Source organism: Megalops cyprinoides, chromosome 15, assembly GCF_013368585.1.
Source record: "Megalops cyprinoides isolate fMegCyp1 chromosome 15, fMegCyp1.pri, whole genome shotgun sequence".
Lineage (NCBI taxonomy): Eukaryota > Metazoa > Chordata > Actinopteri > Elopiformes > Megalopidae > Megalops > Megalops cyprinoides.
Genome location: NC_050597.1, coordinates 13,278,339 through 13,301,404, shown reverse-complemented (window position 1 = coordinate 13,301,404; position 23,066 = coordinate 13,278,339). Strand labels below are relative to the sequence as shown.

The window sequence follows — 23,066 nt, the reverse complement described above, 5'->3', positions numbered from 1 at the left end:
CTCTCTCTGTTACGCGCTTTCATTTCAGCTGCACGAGTTCAGTGTGGAGAGCCGTGTGAACGGTAGCTGTAACATAAAAGCAGATTTGCAGATTTGATTCCCTGCTAAATATCCAGCTGCTGAAAAGTATGATATGTAAAAATAAAAGCTATGCAAGTCATCCTGGATAAATTAAGTTTGCATCACATAGAAATAATGTAATGTTTGTCTTCCTTGTCATATTAGTAACGAAGGGTAATAAGCCTATAGTGTAGCCATGACACCATGTTGCCCTCACTTAACATAACTGGCACAGTTTGAACATACAGTAGATTTCACAAAATACCATTTAACACATAACTGATTTAGCTACCTGCTGGCATGTCTTTGTCAAAGCTCAGAGCAGAAAAAGCAGTCTACTGCCCATTTCTTCAGATTTTTTTTCTAGCCAGCTACACTTCACATCTTGTGGAAATAAGTGAACTTCAAGTTGATGGTTTTTAATGTATGTCCAGCTCCTCCACACATGGATAGTTTGTTTTGTACAGCAATTTTCTCATTTGCATGGCTGCTGTTAGAACACTCAGCACCACAGTAAGATTTACAGCCTACAACCTTTATCCCAGATATCTGGCTTCCAGTGCTTGCTTTTACCATCAGCACTGCAGTGCACCAATATGTCCAGCAGGGGGCACATCAGACCACTGAAAACATCAGCTGTCGTTGACAGTGATGAAATGCAATGGACATGATGTAAGGTGTGCTCTCAAGATACCAGTAATTATAACAATGACCTTAGGGACACAACTGCAGTGCTCCCCAGCCTCAACATGTCCTTGCTCAGATTTCATCATAAAAATATTTTGTAAATAAACAGATGAGATCAAACAACTGCTAAATGGCAAATACAGTATTAGACAACTGAACGGGAATATGGTGTGTGGTCTTTTACAGCTGGTGTATTCTTATGTTCTAATACATGACAGCCAGTCAGAAGTCTCATTTGTAATTGGTCTCCATGAAGCAACAAGTTCTCCAGCTAGGTACTATGGCAACAGTCTCTATGACAAAATCTAGTGAAGAGTCCTGAGTAACACCAGAGATCTGTGAGATATGAAACAGACAGTTCAGCGTGTTCCACATTAAAATAATGTCTTTGCCACTGCTGAAGCCATACGCTTTCTGCTTTGCTAACTTGCTGACTGATAATTGATGGGACTAGGAAAAAAATGGAACATCCCATTGTAAACAACCAAACACAAAACAGCAGCAGAAACTCCCGTTACCAACCAAAACCTGCACGATGAAGGACAGATGGGAGTCAGCGGCTGAATATCTAGTCATAACAGAACATCGGCACTAACAATTTGAATATTGTAAGATGTCACAGCTCAATATGATTCTCTCAAGTCATCACATAAGACATTTAGTAACTTTAAGTCAGAAATTAGTCAGCCCAACAGATGAATGAAATCAATCAGTGAAATCCATGGGTAAACAAAAACTGGTTCATACTTTAAAAAATGGGAATTTCAATAAAGCCGTTTAAAAAGCTCTTATTACTACTGACATCAAAACACACAACACACACAAACCTTCGTAAGTACCGTATATTGCAAGCAAAACATACACTTCATTCAGTTTCATCGGCACAGAACACTACAGGGGCTCAAGGCCACTATGAATGGCTCAGGAGCAATGGACAATGGCATCTTCTCATACATTCAGCTCCATCCAGATCCAGCTCAGACTGATTAAATTAATTGATGTCAAACAGCCTTCATTCATCTCTTCCTTGCATAACAACTGGTTGAAAAGACTGCAATGAGTCAGTTCAAGGACTAACGCACACTGATTTCAACAACCATCAATGTGATACAAGAAAAAAGTTAAAAGATGAATTTTCTACAAACTGAAATACAATTTAATACAATCTAGGCAATAAAATGATACCCCCACAAACATCAGAATGGCAAAAGCAATGTGCTGAGCAATTCTGCCTGCAGTGACACTGCCATGGCAACAGAGAGGGAAACTGAGACAGGCTCAGAAAGACACGGTACACGAACTTACCTCTGATAGAAATGATACTAGGGATAACCATGTGGGTCAGTTTGATATTTCACTAATTCTTTGACTAATTCCAAAACTGCGTGCAGGAGCCTTACTATCCAGTAGAAGGTGCTGTAGCAGACAGACAAAGGAGATCTGCCCACATACCCATTCCCACCCCCAAGCGGAACAAAGCCAATTTGGTGAACAAAGCCAATTTGTCGCCCTCTGGTCATTGTCGGCCGATGTGCAGCAGAGCTGATCAAACATGGGATGTGGGGTTCAGTCCGCACTTGGGACATGCTTTAGCTGACTGAAGCAAGCTAAATCATCCGAGATTTTAGACAGAATTCTTAAGCTTTCTTCCAGGACTACGGCTGAGAAAGAATAAAAACTTTTCTTCTTCATTTTTTTGTCAAGAAGCAATCATAAAGCAATCCAGTGGTTGAGTATTTAAATAACTTAACATTATAATGGTACATCTTTAAGAAAGCAGCCGTGAGCTTCACCAATGAAAGTCTTTATTTAAGAACATCAACAGTGTCATATCAACATTCACCACAATGCCAAACAGCAAATATATGGAGTGCTACCACTGAACTAACATCGTGCCTACAGTTTGTCATTTCTTTACTCTAATGAAAATGAAGTTTACAGTATGATAATAATAATAGCTAGTTCAATAAATAATTGGCATTTGACTACACGTACCTGCATCTGGCTAAAAGAACTGCAGGTTCCCCAGAGCTTCCACACCCTCCTTTTTAGTGTTGTAATCCAATACTATATCATTGGACACAATAATCCAATAACCTAAAAAAAAACGGCTTACACTTAAACCCATAATGATACATATTCTTAAGCATATTATTTAAACATGGTTACATTCAGTTCATTTAACACTTAAAAATGATGACCAAGAATAAATATATTGTTCTTTTACTGTTTGAGAGAGCCCAAAGTAAAGCCAACTAGAGGCACATGTTCAGCCACATTAAACTATATAAATTCAAGGTGATACTTTGAAGTCAGTGTTAACAATTGGAAGCGTGTTGAATGTTGAGTATTTCAAATCTTACTGCCCATTTCACTATTTCATGGCCATCCAATCTGTGACAACCGCAATTCAATTTTTTGACAAGGAGTCCACCTCATATCTGTTAAAGGCAATTTTCTGCAGGACAAACCCTATTTAGTCCTAACCATACCCCACTACCTAACATTAAAAATCTCATTTTGAAGACATTTGTGAGTACAAGTTCTTCAGAGAGACCTGTCTGGAGACTGTAATCCCTGGTTGTTGTAGGTTACACCCTCAAGTCACATGTTCCCTTTTTAATGGCTGTGATGTACCTGGTAAACATGAAGGTTAAAAGCTAACCAAAAGGAGTGAAGTCCAACCAAAGGGACGATTGTTTGTGGCTCAGGGGCTGTTTTAATACAGAAAGCACAGTCAGAAGGCCTTGGGTGTGACACTTGAACACAACAGCTCAGACTGAAAATCCTCGAAACATGTCAATTAGTCTGTGTTTAATGTGGTGTTTATCTATTCTTTTTACATGAACACGACTATTGCCTTTTTTCCCCCCAATGACACATGCACGTGCGTACACACACACAAGCACGCGCATGGGCACACACACACACATGCGCAGAGTTTCACCTACATATATTAATCCAATTTCAAGTGAAAACCTGGGCACATTTATCATTATAAGGGCACATTATTTGGTTTTGAAAAATGTAAGAAAAATGAAAGGTACTACAAAAATGAAGTCTCGATCAAATAAAATATAAAAGAAACACTAAGTAAGAAACAAATGTAAAAATCCAGAGGAAACAATATTCAAGCCGACAGTGCGTCCTCAAAAAAAAAAAAAAACTTGCAGTATATGAAGGGAAAGATGGGTGTGAGTGTAGATTTGTGTCACTGACCCTTATGTGAAAGTGTGGTAGGGCACACACTTTTTAAATTGCTTAGTCAGTGTTCTGACTTTGTAAATGTATCCAATGACATGTCATGGCATATCATTTCTAAAGGACGCAAATTAAAAAAAAAAACAAAAAACAGCAAATCTATACTAAAAATTATTTTTTAAAAAATATTGATAGCAGGCACCCAAGATTTTATTTACAACTCAAAGTCATTTCCTTGATATATCCACACCAGCTACATGCAGTGAAAGTGATTGTGACCTTCAAAGTTGGTTACCCATACAATGATTAATGAATGAAAGACCATGGATGACGAATTACACCATAATCCTTAAGGTCAGTAAAGTCATTTTGGAAGTTGCCACAGGTCTACTGCAACCATAGGTCTTAGTGTCACGGGGGCACAGCCTGGTAGGAAGAGGAGGCAGATGAAGCAGCGGGTCCAGGAAGATACCATCTCAGCGCTGTCTTAACCCTGGTGCTCCACTCCCCACCCCCACGCCCTGCCCAGTCTTAAGCCTTTCAACACCACACACACTGAGAAATATATACAACGCTTCATACAGCTGAAGTGACAGAAAAGGCGGAGAGAGAGGGAGAGAGAGAGAGAGGGTGAGTGACACGGGGTGAGAGACAGCACAGCAGTGAAAGAGGAGAGAACACACATCCCAATGGTTCTCTGTTAGAGTCTCCAGTAGCAATGAGGAACGGTCTTGCTGAAGACACCAGGAATGGTAGAGGAAGGTTTCTTTTTGGAGGAAAAAAAGCCAGAAGGAACGGCAAAGACATCCTTTTTGATTTGCTATTTTGTAGGGGAGGGAGAGAGGGGTGGAGGGAAATCTCGATGGCTTAAGCCTAATACAGAGAGAAAGAGACAAAAAAAGAGACAAAACCACACAGAAGGTTAAGGCACTGTTTAACACATGAGGTCTCAGAGTAGGCCTGCTTTTAAAAGGGCAATTAATGAAAACCTAGTGATTTTCGTAGGGCTGGGATGAATGACCTTTTGGATTATTTCTATTACCAATGTTGATCCTAGCAAAGAGGGCAGAAAATTACAAAACCCACCTACAATATCTGATCTCATGTGATAAACAGTGTCTGTCAACAGTTGATTTTAGGAGCCTTCTTGATTGACATCTTATTTACATTTGATTGACATTTTATTTGCTGCACAGGGGGAACATCCAAAAAAGCTCTAAGTGAAATGTGAATATTAATACATTTTAATTCATGACTGTTCAGCATATGTTTGTGAAATAAATGTGCATTTAATGTTTAAGGCACATTTTACAAATTTCTTTAACTCTGGTTACTTCTCTTTTCTGAGGTTCTAGAAATGAATTCCTGTTTTATGCTATTTTTATCTCTAGTAACAAAATTTATGAAAACACAAAAGCATTATGGAACGCATCTACTTAGTTAACAGAGGTAATGTATATTCTTAAATATCTATGTATACATATACGTACAAAAAACATGCTTGTATTTTTCATTTTGAAAATTATATGCTATGATTTATAAAGGGGAATCTGCTAAAGAATAAGCATTGTATAAAGACTGTTAATGACCGCTTACTAATGTCATATTACTTTTACACGGGAAATGGCTCACATTTCTCTCCCCCAGGCAGCAAATAAGTAAATCAAATAAAGAGGCAGTGTTCAAGTCCCCTCTCCTATAGCCTGTGTATACCGCTAGGCCCACACCCAACAGCTTTCAGCTAGGGTCAGGGACAGCACATAAGGGGAGAGTACAATGGTGTAGGAACTTTATGCCCTTAACACCTGATCCTGGATCAGAATCAAAGTTGCACACTAACTTGTTGAGGCTATGATCAGGAGTGGGTAAACTGATCTTGGATCTGTTGTCAAGGGCAGAAAGTACTTGGAGTGAGTACAATCCACATAAGGGGAAGAGGAAATTTGATTTGCTGATTGGCTGTCATGGCGACACAAAGAGTAATCATCACAGTAGGTTAGTAGCACAAACACAGAAAAATGAAAAAATACAGGACAGCAAAGACATGCATATTAGACTTTCAAAGGCACACACATTACACACACAATCCATGCAACTGAACTGGCACAGAAACTGCAAGCGTTTCTCAAAACTCTACAAAACATTCGTGGATGGCAGCTGACAACCTAGCTTGGTTCAAAAGCTCTTTACTGTGATGCTGATGTAACAAGGCTCTAAGCCTCTGATCGAGCCACCTGGTCTGGTAGCCAACAGTAGTTCTTGATTCTCCACAGCGGTAAAGATTTTCTTTGGTCCACGTTTGATGTTTTACACTGAAAATTCTATCCCTGCCTCCAAACCTTCCCCCACCTCAAGTCCTTCACCTCAACAACTTCAGCGGTGACTGGACCGTTTTAATCAGACCAGGAACAAAAGCAGAGTATAGTGCATGGAAAATAGTGCTGAGCTTCATAAATGATAAACTATTAAAAATGAGCAGTGCTACTCTGCATTTTTGGCTTATCTACTTTAAAACAATACATCAATTAGTGTGTTGCAGCGAAGATTCAGGTAATACAAGATGGACAAGGGGTTTTAGGTGGGAGTGTTAATCAGTCAGTAGGGTTACTAGACACAAGTCACAGTCAGCTGAAGCAGTTCTACAGAACTGCAGCATACACAGTACTGCACAAAACCACCAGCTGAACCCTATCACAGTCAAACAATGACCTTTTCTCCATTACCACCAATAACAGCTTGTACTTCTCTCTCACTGCAGTCTGTGTGTCAAACAGCAAGACGCCCGGAATGAGGGTACCATATGGACACAATGCAGTGCAGTGCACGTGCTTTGAGTGCTGGAACTCTAACCTAAGGTTTGTAGGTTTGATTCCCATGTGGAGAACAGCTGTTGTGCCCACGTACATGGTTGCTTGTGTAAACACACTCCTGTATAAACGGGTGAGTTACTGTAGGTAAGGGTCATGCATGCTAAGGAAATGCATTATGATGCAGTAAGTCATGACTGATGGTGGCAGAAGGCCTTGATTTTAGAACTGGACGTATGTATATCACCATGGCTACCTGAGATATGGGTGTAACGTATGGTTGACTGCACCGATATCATCTTATCACGAACAGACAGAAATGTCAGAACTGTTGAGGCAGGGCCTATTGGCCGATTCAACATGACACATGTACCAAACAGAAGGCAGAAGTCTGAAACTCTTATCACAATTTTTCTTTAGCTGCACAGGAAATGAGACTGCAGCCTTGCACTGAAGGAAAGTCAAACCCAGCAACTAAGAGGAGAACAGAGTAGTAGGCCAAAAGATGACATGTAGTGGTGCTGTGCAGTGGCAACACATATGTGCCGAGCTGGGTGACTGTTTACTATCTATTTCCATTTTTATCTGTAAACTCTTATCTAACTGGGCATGTAGGCCAGGGCCTTTCACGCTGACAGAAAACACAGACACAACACGCCTGAGAAAATGACTGAATCAAAACTCAGTGGTACATTACAATCCAGCTCAGCGGCAGTACTGACCCGGTAAAAAGAGAAGCACACAGAGCCAAGGTTTTAGTCTATGATTTGCAGTGGGGGATCATCAGAGCGTCTACAAGAGAGGCGATTCAGTAATCCTATCACCCACAGCAAAATTATACGTAGCATAATGCAAATAGTATTCATATGTCAAACATTTGAATAGTAGGTCATTAGGTGAAAAAAAGAAACCCAAAATATAAGATAACTAATGTAAGATAAGTAGAATTGATCACTTTGACCTTAAAAGAGCCATATAGGTTCAAATAAATTCCGCATAGTCAAAATACTGTACACTGTGGACAGGAACTTTAACTTTACTGCAGCGTCAAATCCTCCTCATTTCATTTGAGTCAATGATCTGCTCCTTCCACAAAACACTGAATTTCAAATCTCTCACTACAGTCAAACTAAAACACGAAAGTGCTCCTTATCTTAGCGTAGCAGCCACATTATGATTGCTTCAGAGAGAAAGATGCTTACTCTGAAAGACGAACAATGCCATTTATACTGACTGACACTTCCGTCTTTATCTTGTCAACACACCCCATACTTACACTGACATCTACAAAGTGAAACTACATCAGACAACCTTGAGCGCACACTGGAGAAAATGCACAATGCAAATGTCCTTCAAACAAGGACAGCCAGGGGTGTTTAAGTAACTATGCCTCTGAGTAACTATGCAATGATTTGTATCTGTTTGGACCATCGGAGTCTATACTGTGACTGCACAGTTTTCTTTAAGAAATAAAGGAAGAAGGATTATTTTAAGAATGAAAGCACTTGATTAATGATTGATTTTTTTGCACTCACAAGCATCATGATTAACATTTAACTGCAATGTGGATGTCCAGTTATTTTTTTTACCCTACCACTGGTGGGTGATTTGCAGAGTCTGCATAACTCAATTGTTACATTCAAACCTTCCATGAGAACAATAATTAGGAGAAAAAACACAACCAAAAGTCATGAGTCTAAAATCTCATTTTAAGAGGCTTTTAAACACACAAGGTTGGGGTCTTAAAAATGGCTACATTCATTTAATAAACTCCACACTAATGCATATGCTTTGAAATGTTGTGACATAATGCACTCACAACAGTATGGGCAAAACAGGAGTAAGTAAAGTCAGTGGACTTAACAGGATCAGATGCATGCTATGCACTAAAAGAGATTCAATTATCCAATATGCATCCAATATCCAATATATAGGGAGGAGACTGCATTAACATGCAATTATCAGAGATTCAGAAAGTATTACAGGATTACTAGGGCTTAACTAAAAATAATATACTGATTCCCATCACTGTTATAGGCTGCACAACCACAATAATTAAATTTTGTTCATAAGCAAGTGCATTCTCTAATCAAGCACTGGGTTCAGAGTCTGGTATTCACCTAAATGACATTCAGTCCATTCAGTGAGCATCAGCTAAACAATACCGCATTCGACACTGAAGTCAAAACAGGCAGCATCTGCAGTGAAGGTTAATGGGTGATGTAGTGCATAAGTTAAAAAGAAACCATGGCACTCAGACCAGAACTGAGCAAGCAGCATATAAATAAGTCACAGTGAGGCAGCACATGCTTCTGGGAAGCAGGGGGGTGTGGGGGTTGGGTGGCCTACGTGCTCAAGCTGGGCATCTTGGGAAAGATGGTGACCCTTCTTTGGGGTCTGTGGCAGAATTCAACCGTGGCCCTGAATCACAGCTCAGTACCCCTGCATGTTGGAGCTGTGGGGCTGACCTCACGCTGTAAAGCCTGCTTACCCATGCAGTTAAAAGGGAAGCAGGGCTTAACTCTACACAGCAGCAGGAGCCCCAGATGCACCTCACTGCAGGTGAGAGATGCCGTGCTTCTGAGGCTTTCAGCTCCTGCTGAGCTGCAGATGACATCATAGGCACTGTATCCAAGGCAGGCACAATTTCAGCACAGAAAAAAGCACAGTTTATTAATATAGATAGTAAAGTGCTGAATAAAATGTGCCTGCTCCAAGACTGAAGGCTGAAAGAAATGTCTCTAAAAGAATGTGCCTGAATGTTTGTGTGGAAGAGAGACTATACAGAGATTATTCTTCTGAAAGGTTTTTAGATTACTGAAAAGTAATGCGTCCAATGGTTTGCCCAACATACTGGTGTACTATAAACCAACAGAACTGCATGTTTAAATACACATTTAAGCTCTGTGAAGTAATAACTTTTCAGGGGTCTGAGAGGGTTTCCAAGATGCCCACCTATAAGACTGTAGCAAACTGTATTTTTTTTTCCTCTTGACAGCATGTCAGCAACATCTAATACAACTGTCTGGCTCCACAAGCAATATTACAGAATTATTTAACAAAAAAAGCAAGCAGCTACAACAAGCAATAAAATAAATACCAACAGAGAATGCCAGGACATTCAATCAGCTCTGAACTTTCCAATATATTTGCAGCTGCAGCTCAGAGAGGACAGTGCAGCACTCATACAGCGGGACAGGTGGACTGGGCACTCTGTGAAACTCTGTGAAACACTCTGTGTCTGTCACTCACACCGCATCACACTGGCTCGGGCCACCTCATTTCCGTAATCTACATGCTGTTCTCAAGGCGAAAAAAGACAGCAACGTCTTTATTTAAAGCAAATGAATGTAGTGTAATGCCACAGCCCACTCAAAACCTCGTCCAGTGTGGCACTTGGTGAGGTCTTGCCTATGATGTGTTACCTATGGTACATCTACGGGGCAGCTGTGTAGCACAGTGGTAAGGAGCAGGGCCAAAAGGTAACGACAAGGTTGCTGGTTCAATTCCCCACCGAGTCACTGCTGGTGTACCTTTGGGCAAAGTACTTAACTGCCTCAGTAAATATCCAGCAGTATAAATGGATAACATTCCAAACTGTAAGCTATGTAAATTGCTCTGGATAAAAGCGTCTGCTAAATGATAATAACGTAATGTAACGTATCTATCCAAGGAGAGCACGTGTGAAACGGCTGAGCAGTGACACGCAGGAGACCTGCCCCAGTCCACCAGCTCAGGAGTGTGCGGGCTGCACGGTCCCTCCCCCAGCCCGCTGTAAGGGGCACTGGAAGTGAAGTGGAATTGTACTCACCCCGTTCCACTCGACGCCCATACTCACTTCCTCCCCGGCCTCCGAGCCGCTCTCATACTTCACACTGCTGCTCCTCCTGCGCTCCGCCTCCCCGTCCTTCAGGATCTCCACCACCCGCGTCTGGTTGATGGGGTCGATGCCCTGAGGCACAGGCGCGCGCGCACACATACACACACACACACACACACACACACATGGACGCACAGACACACACGCACGCACATATACAGTGAGCATCACCAGCACCACAAAAGCGTTCAAAAGCTCTTTATAGGTGTTCAAACTAGCACAACTGCACATACATAGAGAGAGCAGGGAGGTGGGTCATAAAGCAGCATGTTTCCCTTAACACAGTCACTTCTAAGAAGCATCAAGGCAATGGAACCAGCCGTCCATCCTCCAGATGGAAGGCAGAGCAATGACAATGGCAGCAATGGTAGGAAGGGTTACTACTGACTGTAGCTCTAAGGATAACAGCGCTACCTGTGTGAATGAAACAACTTACTGTGGTGCTCTGGATCCCAAGCAAGTGAGAGAGAGAGAAAAGCAACATGAGATCAAGAGCCTTCATGCAAGCAGCATGTTGAAGTAAATCTTCACCAACATACTCTGGTATAACACCACCGCTGTGGTAACTAAAATGGAGCTACTAGAATTCAGAACTCAGATCAGAGGAATAAACAGATGTGGCACGATTCTTCCACTTTAAAATGAAAGGAATGACATATTTTAAGGTCCACACTAATTGTAGTTTACTGCCATCAGCTCTGCTGTTGTTCAAAAAATGGGATAGTCCACTTTGTTATTTGTTATTGTGTGTATGTGTGTGTGTGTCAGGTGATTAACCATATGAATGGAAGAGTGAGTGTTAGGGTAATAAGTGTGTGTGACCAGGTTAGACTGAGTATGTAAGTGAGCGAGTGAGGATGCTCGTGAGTGAGAGTATGAGAGGGTGCGTGAGCATGTGTGTATCTGCGAGAGAACGGGGCACTTACTTGTTTGCGGGACCTCATGGCACACTCCTCCAGGGTCTCTGCTGCCTCCATCTTACCCTGGCGGCGGTACAGGGCTCCTAGGTTCCGCAGGGTGGTGTTAACAGTGGGGCTGCAGGGAAACAGAGACACACACATGCATGTGAGCTAGTCTGCAAAGGAAGGGAAAGCTGTTCTCTCAATTATCTGACCTTCCTCTGTGGGACTGGTTTCACAATTTCACTGCACCACACAAAATTAAGTTAATATGAACAGGATACCACAGACATCTAGCAGTGTATCAATCCTTGCTGTAATTTCTTACGACATGCAGTCTTTTTTCCCCCTTCATCCTAACTGACTTGCACCCCTTAATCTGTCAACCAATGAAAATGGTATGTACACCAGCAGAAGATACAAAGAACTTGCTAGAGAACAGGGATTTACCCCATAAACCCATCCAGCGCACCGCACATGTAAATGCTTCCTCAGATCTTCACAGAAACAAGTAGGGCTCGTTTTATCTTAACTGCATCGGTCGAACAACTGACTCATACACTCCGGTGTGTCTTTGTACTTGGCCTCATTGCTGAGCTGCCGTCTCACCTGTTGACTTTACAGGCCTTGTACCAGCCGCCATACTCTCCATAGGGCGTGTTGTCTCTGTGCTTGCCCTGGAAGTAAATCAGAGGAGGAAGGGCGGGTGAACAGGGGTTATCTGAGCGAAACCAGCAAATTCCAGGTGTCACAGAGCCATGACATCACTCCACACGCATGCAGGTTTCAGCACCGGGAGATGCAGCAGGCTGCTTAAGGGGAGCAGCGGCAGCACTTACTTTGCTCATTTCCTCCCTCTCCTCCGCGTGCATCCAGATAGGCTTGTTTTCAGCTGCAAACAAAAACAAGACAGAGGTACTGTACCACAAGAAGTACATGGGCAGGCCAAAAACTTCCAAAAATACACCAGGACTTTATCAGCATTGCAGAAGTCTCCCCTCGGTTTCTTCTAAGTTGTCATGTTCATGCCAAATTATTGAAAGGATTTGGACACATACAATTTCTTTGTGTCTTCTTTGTTCATGTTGTATTAGACAAAAGAAAGAAAAATGACACTTTAAAAATTACACTTCTCATAAAAATTGCTGTGAAATTCCCCCCTTTTCACTTAAGGTGGATTGATGTTGAAATGATATTGGTTTCATCTTCCATCAGATGAAACTGATCTTTGAAATATTTATCCAGAAAGTACAGACTGCAAAAGCTATAGGCCAAAATCAACACAAACATATGGGTTAAGCTAAAACCCATATCTGACATCGTTAAATAACAATCCATAAAGGTAAGCATAAATGCATAAAGCTTTAACACTGAAACACAGCTGGGAATTGCATGAGAAAGAGAAAAGGGCGAGTGAGGTGATACTTGGCTTTTAATGGTGAATAAAACTGAACATATTGTACCACAAAATCAAAAACGAAAAAATTAAATAAAACAGATTAAGGCCCATATTCTTTGTATAACAGTGTAAAAAGACACTCACATACATGAAAAATACTCATAAAACACTTCTTCAAGTCTGGCCCGAAATGTTACATCATTTTTAGTAATTATAGCCAAGGGTCTTGTGTATCTCTTTATTTAGGAAAAATACATGAGACTTAGTCCAATGATTGTGTTATTTGCATCTTATATACATTTCCTTACTTTGTGATGAAATTGGAAAAGCTGTTTGATAAAAATTAAAGCAAATTAAACAAAAACTTCCAGAAAGCCAACCCAGAAAAAAAATCAAATAGAAAGAATACAGCTACAAGCCCAGGATACAAGGATATATCATAACCGATACATAACATAATCAATAAATTCTGAACTTGTGTAAACGAAAATGTAAATGTATGTAAACACTGCGGATGATGAATGAAGGCAAAATACACTTCATTTATATTAAAATAATAGGGTGATAGATTGAAGTGCCCACCCTAGTTTTGCCTTGCAGCTAAAGAGAAAGGCTTAGTGTCAAACACTTCCGCAGAACAGGTGCAGACCTGCAGACTAATTAAAAGACATGGAGAACAACATTCCATTCCTCCAACCAAACCACACCCTCCAAAGACAGTTTCTTACATGAGAGTAATGGCAGCTTGTTTCTAACACTGCTTTCATCCACTCTGCACAGAAGCACAGTGGAATATTACTCTCACAACCGTCTGCTTCTTAGTCTCAACTGTTATAATGTACAGTAGATACCATGAGGCATTAGGTTTAAGGAGTGGGTTTCACCATGGGAGAAAAATGAATGCATTTTCAAATGAATCAAAGCAGACTGGTCTCGTTTCATTTACATGGGAAAAATGTTTTATTTCTTCAGACTTGGTTGCTGCAACCTCTCGATTTGGTCACTCTCTCAGCTCTTCAAATTCTGCCTGTGGCTTCTTAGAATATTGTCCATTTTTTACTCCTGCGTCCACCTGTAGTCCTGCTTGCTGGTTTAAAAGGAAAGGTTAATCTTCTTGAGAAAGACTAAACACCAGAGGTTACTGGAGGCAGACATGGCTGTTTTCTTTACACCACAACCAAAATGCAACTTTTCCCACCACCACCAGCTAAATCGAAGAATCAACATTCAGCTTCTGACCAGCTCTGGCCAAGATCTGCAGCCCTGGATCAACATTGTATTAGTGACACCATTTTGTGTGCCTCAACAATGCACACAACATGGCTGGCATTATGGACCACCCCTGATTTAAGTGAAATACTTAGGACCAAGAGAGCATAGTACAATCACTCAAGTGCAGGTATCAATGAAGGAGTCAATGATACAGAATCCTCCCTTAGGTCAAGTATGCACCCAAGTGTTTAAGTCTTACCATCCACAGATCCAAACTCCTTCTCGTGGGCGCGGGTTAGAATCTCCTTGTACAGAATCTCTGCCTCTTTGTACTTCCCCTGTTTCAGGAAGCAAGAAGCCTGCAGACAAGAGAAAAAAAATGTAATAATGTTCAATCTGGACAGGTCTATTCGATCATACCTTCAGCCTGGCACAGTGTAGGGGTTAGAGACATACATTTTTCTAGCACACTGTACTCAGGAACAATAACACATAACCTTGTGTTTAGGCTGAATAGAACCCCTCAATCATATGCTGGGAAAGAAATATATGTGTGTCATACCTTTTTTCAAGTAAACACCACTATTACTAAGCCTGTCAGTGTGTATATACCAAGCTTGTTGTACCCACACACACAGCACTGAACTGTAGATAAGTAGAGAAACTATTTTCCTACAAATGTCCTGTTGTAAGAAGGTCACTGTCAATTTAAATGAGGGCAGACAACATTCTTCATATTGAGAAATTAAGTGAAAATATCAGATAACCCACTTTTCAGAGCACTAAAAGTGACCATACATCTATTCAAAATGATGCCTTTCAGGGCATGTTCTAGGCTTCTAAATAAAAATCAATGGCAGTCAACCTTGCTTTGGAATTTTCATCAAACACACTATACAGGCCCATATAAATATCAATCTTTGGACAATAACACAACCTTGACCCTATGACTGAAAGAAAAATGACATAACTGCTAACGATGTGAAATTATGCAATGCTCCCTTACCCCCCCTTTCATCCTCAGTTACTTATGATTAGAATAACCCAGGGTGTGGTTTTAGTTGGCTAGAGCTATAAGCTAAACCCTTCCCGATTGCAAACAGAGATGAGTTAGATTCAAATGAAATGCACCTGTAGACGGGACAGGTGGGGGGCCATGTTAATATCCACCCTTCTTGCTGAGAGAAACAGGGACACTTTGCATGTAACACACATGCTCAGTACTGCATGTGGAGATAACTACGCTGGCGCCCTCTCTCACCAGGTTGTTCTTGGTCTTGGCCACGTTGGGGTCGTCAGGCCCCAGCCTGCACTCGTAGATCTCCAGGGCACGGCAGTAGTAGTACTCCACCTCCTCATACTTGCCCTGGTTCTGGCACAATAGCGCCAGGTTGTTCAACTGCTTGGCAACGTCAGGATGGTCCTTACCCAGAACCTGGAAGGGACAACCACCAAAGGCTGTGCTCTCATCGACTGCTCATCACCTTCTCTCAGTGAAGACAATTCAGGAAGTCAGTGCCCACACAGTTAAATATGAACTGAGTTAAATACACCGTTTTCCCCACATCCATTCCACAGTTGACTAGCATCTGTAGCAGCATCTCTGTTTCAGGTAGCAGAAAGGGTCGCTGCAGCTCTCCACCCTCCTCCCTTCCTATGAGGTAATCTTTTCTTCACTCTTCAGGATGGGACACCCACTGCAATGCAAAATTTCTGGCAGGGCAATGCCTGCAGCTTTTGATTGCTGGCATATTTCATATAGACGCTTCTTCTACAGTAACCTTGGGCTGCCTGGTAATGTGACATTCCTTAAAACCTATTCAGTGAGGAGGAGCACAAATGATCTGTGTTTGTTTGATCTCTTCCACCACCTTTCTTTGAGCTTTCAGTAGTGAATAGCTTTGATTTGTGCATACAATTTCCACACTTTGCTAAAAACCTGACCTGATCTTACAAAGCTATAATCAATGCCAAGCAGAGATGAACTGGATTCTAAGGCACAGGCCAGTCATGTTTATATTCCCTTCTGTTCTGGTCCACTGAGCATCCCAATTATCCTCTCCATTTGCAGGAGACAGGACTTATCCATTTTCATAAGTTTCCAATTGCTTTTCTTAATTCCTTTTGACACATGCTCTGGATGGAACCTTCAGAAGAGCATAATTAGAATTTTACCACAATTACTATAGTTCACACCACTCGAAAAAAAACTTTCTAATACTGTGATTCTTTAAATTACTGGCAAGCCACAATGCACGTGTGTAGCTGATCATGGATACATAGATGCCATTCATGGGATATTAATAGCCATTTTTTCACTGACTTGCCACAGCTGTAGGTCAGCTATACCAAAGGTAGGTTTCTATGGCTGCCAGTGTGTAGGCTAATTCACTATATAACAGTTTTGCCCCAGTTTATGCAGATCAGGAACATGTCTAAAACACCATAACCATAAAACAACTTTATTACTGCTCAGTCCTTGGTAAGTATTGCAGCCCTTTTCACGTGTCCATTTATTCATGCTGGAAGGCAAACATTCAGCTCCCTGCAGTACACATCCCCACATAATCACTGTATGCATCATTGGATGCAATACTTTCAGCAGACTCTCTGAAACAGGGATAAAGAAATACACATGCATCAGGATTTTTTCATCCAATGCAAGCTAACAAGGAACCTTTTCCATTTATTCACAAACATTCTGTGTAGCCTGGTCCAACACCTAAGATACTGCAGGGTCAGCAGAATTTCAGCAGCATGCAAGACCCCCATTAGCTGGAGTGCACACAGCTATACTGAGTCACGTGCTCAGCTGGGAAAGGTGGGTGGAAAAACAGGCAGAGACGGGCCGTGACCTTTCTGTTCTCTGACCCTGCAGGGAGACGTCCGCATGGCCTACCTTTTCTCTGATCTCCAGGGCTCTCTTGCACAGTGGCTCTGCCTCCTTGTACTTTCCCCTCTTCCCATACAGCACAGCCAAGTTGTTCAGTGTGGCAGCAACCTGGAATAAAGATAAATATAGCGGTCGGTCCTATAGAAGTTACTGAGACAAATACAGCACACAGCCCAACAGAGGTTACTGTGACACAGCCCTAGAGGTTATTGAGAAACACAGCCCTGCAGAGGTTTCAGCGACAAACACAGACACACAACCCCACAGAGGTTAGACTGACAGACGCATCATGCATCAGGTTTAATTAGACTGCATAGCCCACAGCCGGGCAGCTCAGAGGCTCTGCAGTTTGTTTATCGCCTCTAACAGCCCTTCTTTTAATGTGCCTGTCGCTTCAACTCCCAGGACTGCATGGTAGACTCCGCTAAAGGGTTTATCTTTTGCAAAAAAATAACAAAAACAACAAAGTAATTGTACCCATACGATCCTTTCAGAAAAAAACAAGCATTTAATTACTTCTACAAAAAAGATTGTAAGACGTTCTGTGCCTATGCTGACTAATGTTCAAACCAATAAAATCAGTGAAAACATCAATATGTCACGGTTGGAATAAACTCAAACGAGTAAATTAGTAAAGAATACAAAATAAAACTGCTGTGACGTGCTGCTGCCATTTTCCCCTCATATTTGATGCGTGATGCAGTGCCTCCTCTCTGTGGGGCACTGCTGCTTACCGCTGGGTGGTCTTTGCCCAGAGTTTTCTCTCGGATGGACAGAGCATCGTTCAGCAGATGGGCAGCCTCCTTGTATTTGTTCTGATCCCTGAACACAAGACAGACAACGGCTGATGTTCATATGCATACAGATACACAAGCACCACTCTCTGAACCTGGGGGTCTTATTCAATAATGCACCACAGTAAGATGCCAAAGATCTACACTCCCTAGTCAACAATGGCTGATAAATACTTAAATCCTGCTTTATAAATTTCATTTAAGGCACAGACCAATGCTAGCACGTATGTGCTACATTCATCTACATGTTCTCATAACTGCTATTGAGTGGGGACTTCAGGCATTTGTTTTCTCACACTATGAAAAGAGGCCGAGTAATTTTTAAGTTTATGCCTTGTGAACATTGCCCCCATCCCGCACACATACACTATAAATCCTGTATTTTAAATGGGTTAGTGTGTAAAGAAATATGGAAAATATTGCACGGGTGAAGGGCATTTCAGCACACTGCCTCAGATAAGACCGTAGTGTTCTCATATCAACAGTAAGCAGACTCTGTCCAGATTCACTGACAGCTTAACATAACTCCACATCACCTGATTCACATACAACAATCAGTGAATCAATCCCCAGGTTTCAAGTTGGACATAAGTATCAGTGGCAGGTAGACGCACCTGTAGACCAGAGCGAGGATGTTGAGCATGGTGGCCACGTCGGGGTGATCGTGGCCGGAGGTCTTCTCCAGGTCCTCCAGGGCCTGCTTGCAGAGCGGCACGGCCACCTCGTAGCGGCCCTGGGACGCGTACTGGATCACCAGGTTGTGGAGGGTGCGCAGCCGGGCCGGGATCTCATACCCACCCTGCTGGGCTGCAGCCACCGCTGCGCTGTTGTGCTGGTGCTGCACTGCAGGGGGTAAGGGAGAGGGGGGAGAGGGGGGAGAGGGAAGGGGGGAGAGGGAAGAGACAAGAAGGAACGGAGAAAAAGGGGAGAGATAGAGGGAGAGAGAGGGAGGGAGGGAGTGAAAGGGGAGAGATGGACAGAGCGAAGAGAGGGAGAAGAGGGAGAGAGGCAGGGGAGAAATGGAGGAAGGGAGAAAGAAGGAAGAGAGAGGGAGGGGGAGAGAGGAAAGACAGGTGGAGGGGAGATGAGGAAAGAGAGAAGGAGGGGGAGAGAGAAAAAGAGAAAAACAGTCACCTCCAAATGCCCTGCTTCTCATTATTAGATAAAGTGCTGTGACAAGACTTTCAGATGTGTTCCACGACAGATGCCCAAAAGCGCTTTGTGCACAAAAAAAGAGCTTAGTCATGAACTTCAACTCTGAATGCCTTAACCCGCATCAACTTCAAGTTGGTATTAATAAGTCATGGGCAGACCCAAAGGCATACATATGCTGAAGAAGTTTTGCTACAAAAGAACGAATACGCGGTCCCACAGATTGGCTTACTTCCTTGGCCATGCTCCTCCTCGTCATTGGGGAATAAATCATCTAGAGTGTCTTTGGGCGGTTCCCCATCTTTCTCCTCCTGCAACAATACAGTACACATCAAAACCAGTGGCCTCTGGAAATACACTGTGAGCCATAAGAGGCACATAACCCACAGAGATGAACCCTGGCACCAGATGGCCATACTGAGAGTCAAATTAAGTAGGCCACTGTATATATGCTGCCTGTATTCTGAAATGTGTGTGTGGTGCTCTCCTTTCTTAGCTGCAGTGTTACGATTTACAGAAGCAATAAAGAACAAGAAGGAAAAATACAGTAGGACATATTAGAGTGCAGTGGCGTTCTTATGCAGCTGTCTTAAGGTGTGGTCCTAACGATGCTCTCTGTGCTCGTTTGACAGACTGAAATACTGTATAAGGCTAAAGAAAAATGCCAATCAATGTAATCCATGCCAAAATCTAAAAGCACCGAGCTGCTGTCCAAGCCACACATCAATGCTAACACATTTTACACTTTAAAAGCCTGATTGACAGGCTGGCTATTGAGGTTCTGCGTCACCTTTCCAGCTCAGACCTTCTGAACCTATATTACATTTAAAACAGCAGAGACCTGACATTTTTATTTAATAGCAAACCTTTACAGAGCATGGGCTACACTGAAGCACACGTCACACCAGTCTGATATGGATGAGGTTTTCAAAGGTGGTTTGCTCTGAAGCATCTCTTGGAGCTGTTATGTGGCCGTATGCATTAACATTCTCTTTGCAGAGATGTGTTAAGACCTGAAAATGGAAAAATCTGTGGGCTGAGGCGGGAGACTGATGCAGGAGGATTTGGTCTTACTGGATTTCTTCTGAGCTCAGTAGCCTTTAAGTGAATAATTCTTGATCCTCATAACAGCAGCTGGGGTGAGTAATGGGAAGGCCGGTGGAAATCAGTGGGGGATTCTTGCCGTGCTCACGATCAATAAGGCCCTCATATGTCACTTCCTACATTACTGTAAAAGGGCACGGGCCCTCATTTCCAGTAAAGGCAGGAGAGCATCATCACTCATCACTACAGGTCCTTTTCACTGCTCCACTCTCTGCTTCTTCTGCCTTCTCAAATTGCAATGTTCATACTAACACAGATTTTTTTTACTGGCTTTTATGCAGATGAGCTTCTTTTTTATATATCTAAGCACATTTTCCTAACCATTTACAGGTCTGAATTTGCAGTGCCTAAAGTGCTCACTCCCTCAATAGTGGATTACTGATATTAATCACATTAATTAAATATTACATGTTTTATGTATGAGACATGTTAACATCTTTATTAATTGCTAATGAAAAGCCTAAGAAAGAGGGCTTTGCTTCTTATTAACCACTCATTAATCAGTTTAAATGTGCACGCTGGAAATGAAGTGCTCGACAAACCAATTCATAATTTTTAATAAGCTTGGCAGCCCAAGCCAATCAGCCAATCAGAATCGGGCAAAGGGAAACAAAGGGTATGTGAGGAATTCAGGGAAATCTGATACATCTAGGCAGAAAATCTCCTCAACTGGCTGGAATCACAAATTTGACTATTTGAAAATTAGTGGACTCCCACGGCTTGACATGTTAATATAAATGGCAAAAAATGGAAAGAAGGCGCAGGGCGCTTAAAATTGACTACAAAATGACACATGGTGCTCTACAGCTTCCACTGACTTCCTGGTCTACAGACGGAGGCGAAGGGCTCTCACCGAGGGGGACACGTCCTCGTCGTACTTCTTGAGCTGGTTCATGAACTCCAGGTGCTTCTTCTCCTCCTCCAGCTGGGCCACGCTCTGCTCGCTCTTCTGCAGCTTCTGCTGCGTGTTGGCCAGCTCGTCCCGCAGCCACTGGTTCTCTTGGCACAGCCGGCGCACCTGCGCCCGCAGCTTCTGCTTCTCCGACTCCACCGCGTTCAGGTGGTTGGACAGGGCCATCATCACCTGGACACACACAAGCAAAGTGACTGACTGACTGCCCCCGGCTGCGGTCACACGGCCGATGACTCACGCGATGGATCGAGAAGACAGGAAATCTGTCCTGTGGTCAGAGTGATTCATGAGCCTTGCGCCATTTTCCAGAGGAACTTCCTCACACTATATTCGTTGTGGATCAAAAATAACCCGTGATAGAACACAACAATTTTTATACAAATAAAACAGCATATCCTTAGGAAACCTTATCTGTCATATAATGGCATGGTTTGGTATCAGGTGATTTCCAAGTAAATAATTAGGCACAAACCCTCTCAACTCATGAACCAGTTTTTAATAAAAAGAGGCTAAACTTTGACATGATGCACAGAAAGAAATGTCAAGTGTCAGATCAAAAGCTAAAATGAATTTTGGACAGCAGTTGTGCACAAATCTGTCTATTACTCCCACTACTGGATTTCTTTCTGAAGTTTCTTGACCACAGACAGACAACAAAAGCCATACCCAGCTGATGAGATATGGTCCCGGGCCTACCTGTGCCTCCCCCAACCCCAGCTCGATCATTTCCACAGACTTTCGCAGCAGGTTGGACTTCTCGTGGACCAGGTTGGCCTCCTCATCCTTCTTCAGGCACTTGATGGTCTCCAGCAGGCTGTGAAGGATGGAGTTGTGCTCGTTCTTCAGGGCCTCCAGGCCCTGGATCACCAGCTTGGTGTTGGATATGATCTCCTCCTGCGAAAGCTTCTCCAGCTTCTCTTCCCTTGGGTAAACCATGGTGGACATCTTCTACCGTAGGGAACCTGGGAGCGGGCAGGAAAATAACAGAGTGAGCATGGAGCCACACTCCAGCCAGTTCGCTCACAGGGTCAGAGCTAATCTTTCTTACTGTCAGCAGAAGTGGCTAATGTACAAGTACACCCTTTAGAGGGTGCCTCTTTACAAATCTATTTTAACACTGTTGTCTACGTAACTAAGTATTCTGATTTGTATTGACCCCCTGCCTTCCAGGGCCAAAGCAAACACTAATTTGTAACTTGTAGGAGTCCAGGTGAAGGGCTGGTCTACCACCGTGTCTGCCATTACAAGGGAACACTGGTTTAAGTCATTAAGGCCTTTTAATCTAAAAAGCTTCTAATATCTTAACATACCCCTAGTTCAACTGCAAGAGACTGGCAGGAAAAAGGAAATCTGAAGCAAGTTAATAACTTACATTCCTTGTCAAGGCAAGAGGAATCCCCACACTAAGTACTACCACCAGACTGTCACATGATTGCCTTTAGCTTGGCTACAATAACACCGTAACAAGAAGCTGTACGACTGAAATTAAACAACCACTGTCACAAACCTGGATTTAATTAAAAGGAATCCAAGACCAAACAGATGGATGTTTACTTGCTTATAAACTGGACAGGACACTTGATTTACCATGATTTTAGAACAACGTGTCTTTTGAATCTTGTGAAACACAACCAATTTCAGAGTGTAAATTAGGCAGAGCTGGACCTCTGCATTAGTGTAGTGGAATGTAAAGACAAGGAATTACAGTAAAGTCAAGGAATACAGAGATGTGGAAAGCACATACTGAACACTCTGAAAACATTTCGTCCTGCAAGACTAATGAGCACCCCCTCTAAAAAAAGAACAGGAGAAAGTCAACAAGGAAGAGAAGGTAGTTTTCTGGTATACTATTACGCAAACAAAGCAAAACACATACAGGAATCTTCTTGGAATAAACACACCCTGGATTCTGAGCATTTACAATCACACAGCACCAAGAACATGCTAACACTAAACATTTTCCTGCAGCCATGGGAACAGAAGAATGGTTAACGACAGAGAAAGCCTAAATATTCAAGAGTAGCAGCTCGTCCCTGGCACCGTCTTTTTTAGCCTTGCACACAAC

The 23,066-nt window shown here is 42.5% G+C and overlaps 1 protein-coding gene across 4 annotated transcripts in view; it reads right to left on the bottom strand.

Moving 5' to 3' along the window:
• The window catches only part of klc1b (kinesin light chain 1b), a 40,292-nt gene that overhangs the window by 3,117 nt on the left and 14,109 nt on the right, over positions 1 to 23,066 (bottom strand). For 2 of the 4 annotated variants that reach the window (XM_036546115.1, XM_036546114.1), the window contains exons 2-14: positions 21,698 to 21,963; positions 20,942 to 21,172; positions 19,217 to 19,295; positions 18,447 to 18,675; positions 17,773 to 17,860; positions 17,045 to 17,146; positions 15,407 to 15,580; positions 14,405 to 14,504; positions 12,374 to 12,426; positions 12,144 to 12,211; positions 11,562 to 11,670; positions 11,072 to 11,080; positions 10,567 to 10,707 (exon numbers count right to left, since the gene is read on the bottom strand). In XM_036546115.1, the coding sequence (XP_036402008.1) occupies positions 10,567 to 10,707; positions 11,072 to 11,080; positions 11,562 to 11,670; positions 12,144 to 12,211; positions 12,374 to 12,426; positions 14,405 to 14,504; positions 15,407 to 15,580; positions 17,045 to 17,146; positions 17,773 to 17,860; positions 18,447 to 18,675; positions 19,217 to 19,295; positions 20,942 to 21,172; positions 21,698 to 21,946 (1,632 nt within the window). In that variant the 5' untranslated portion in view covers positions 21,947 to 21,963. Of the gene's footprint in view, positions 1 to 1,992; positions 4,822 to 10,566; positions 10,708 to 11,071; positions 11,081 to 11,561; positions 11,671 to 12,143; positions 12,212 to 12,373; positions 12,427 to 14,404; positions 14,505 to 15,406; positions 15,581 to 17,044; positions 17,147 to 17,772; positions 17,861 to 18,446; positions 18,676 to 19,216; positions 19,296 to 20,941; positions 21,173 to 21,697; positions 21,964 to 23,066 lie in introns of those variants that run through there. The other 2 variants (XM_036546117.1, XM_036546116.1) reach the window with 2 other exon arrangements.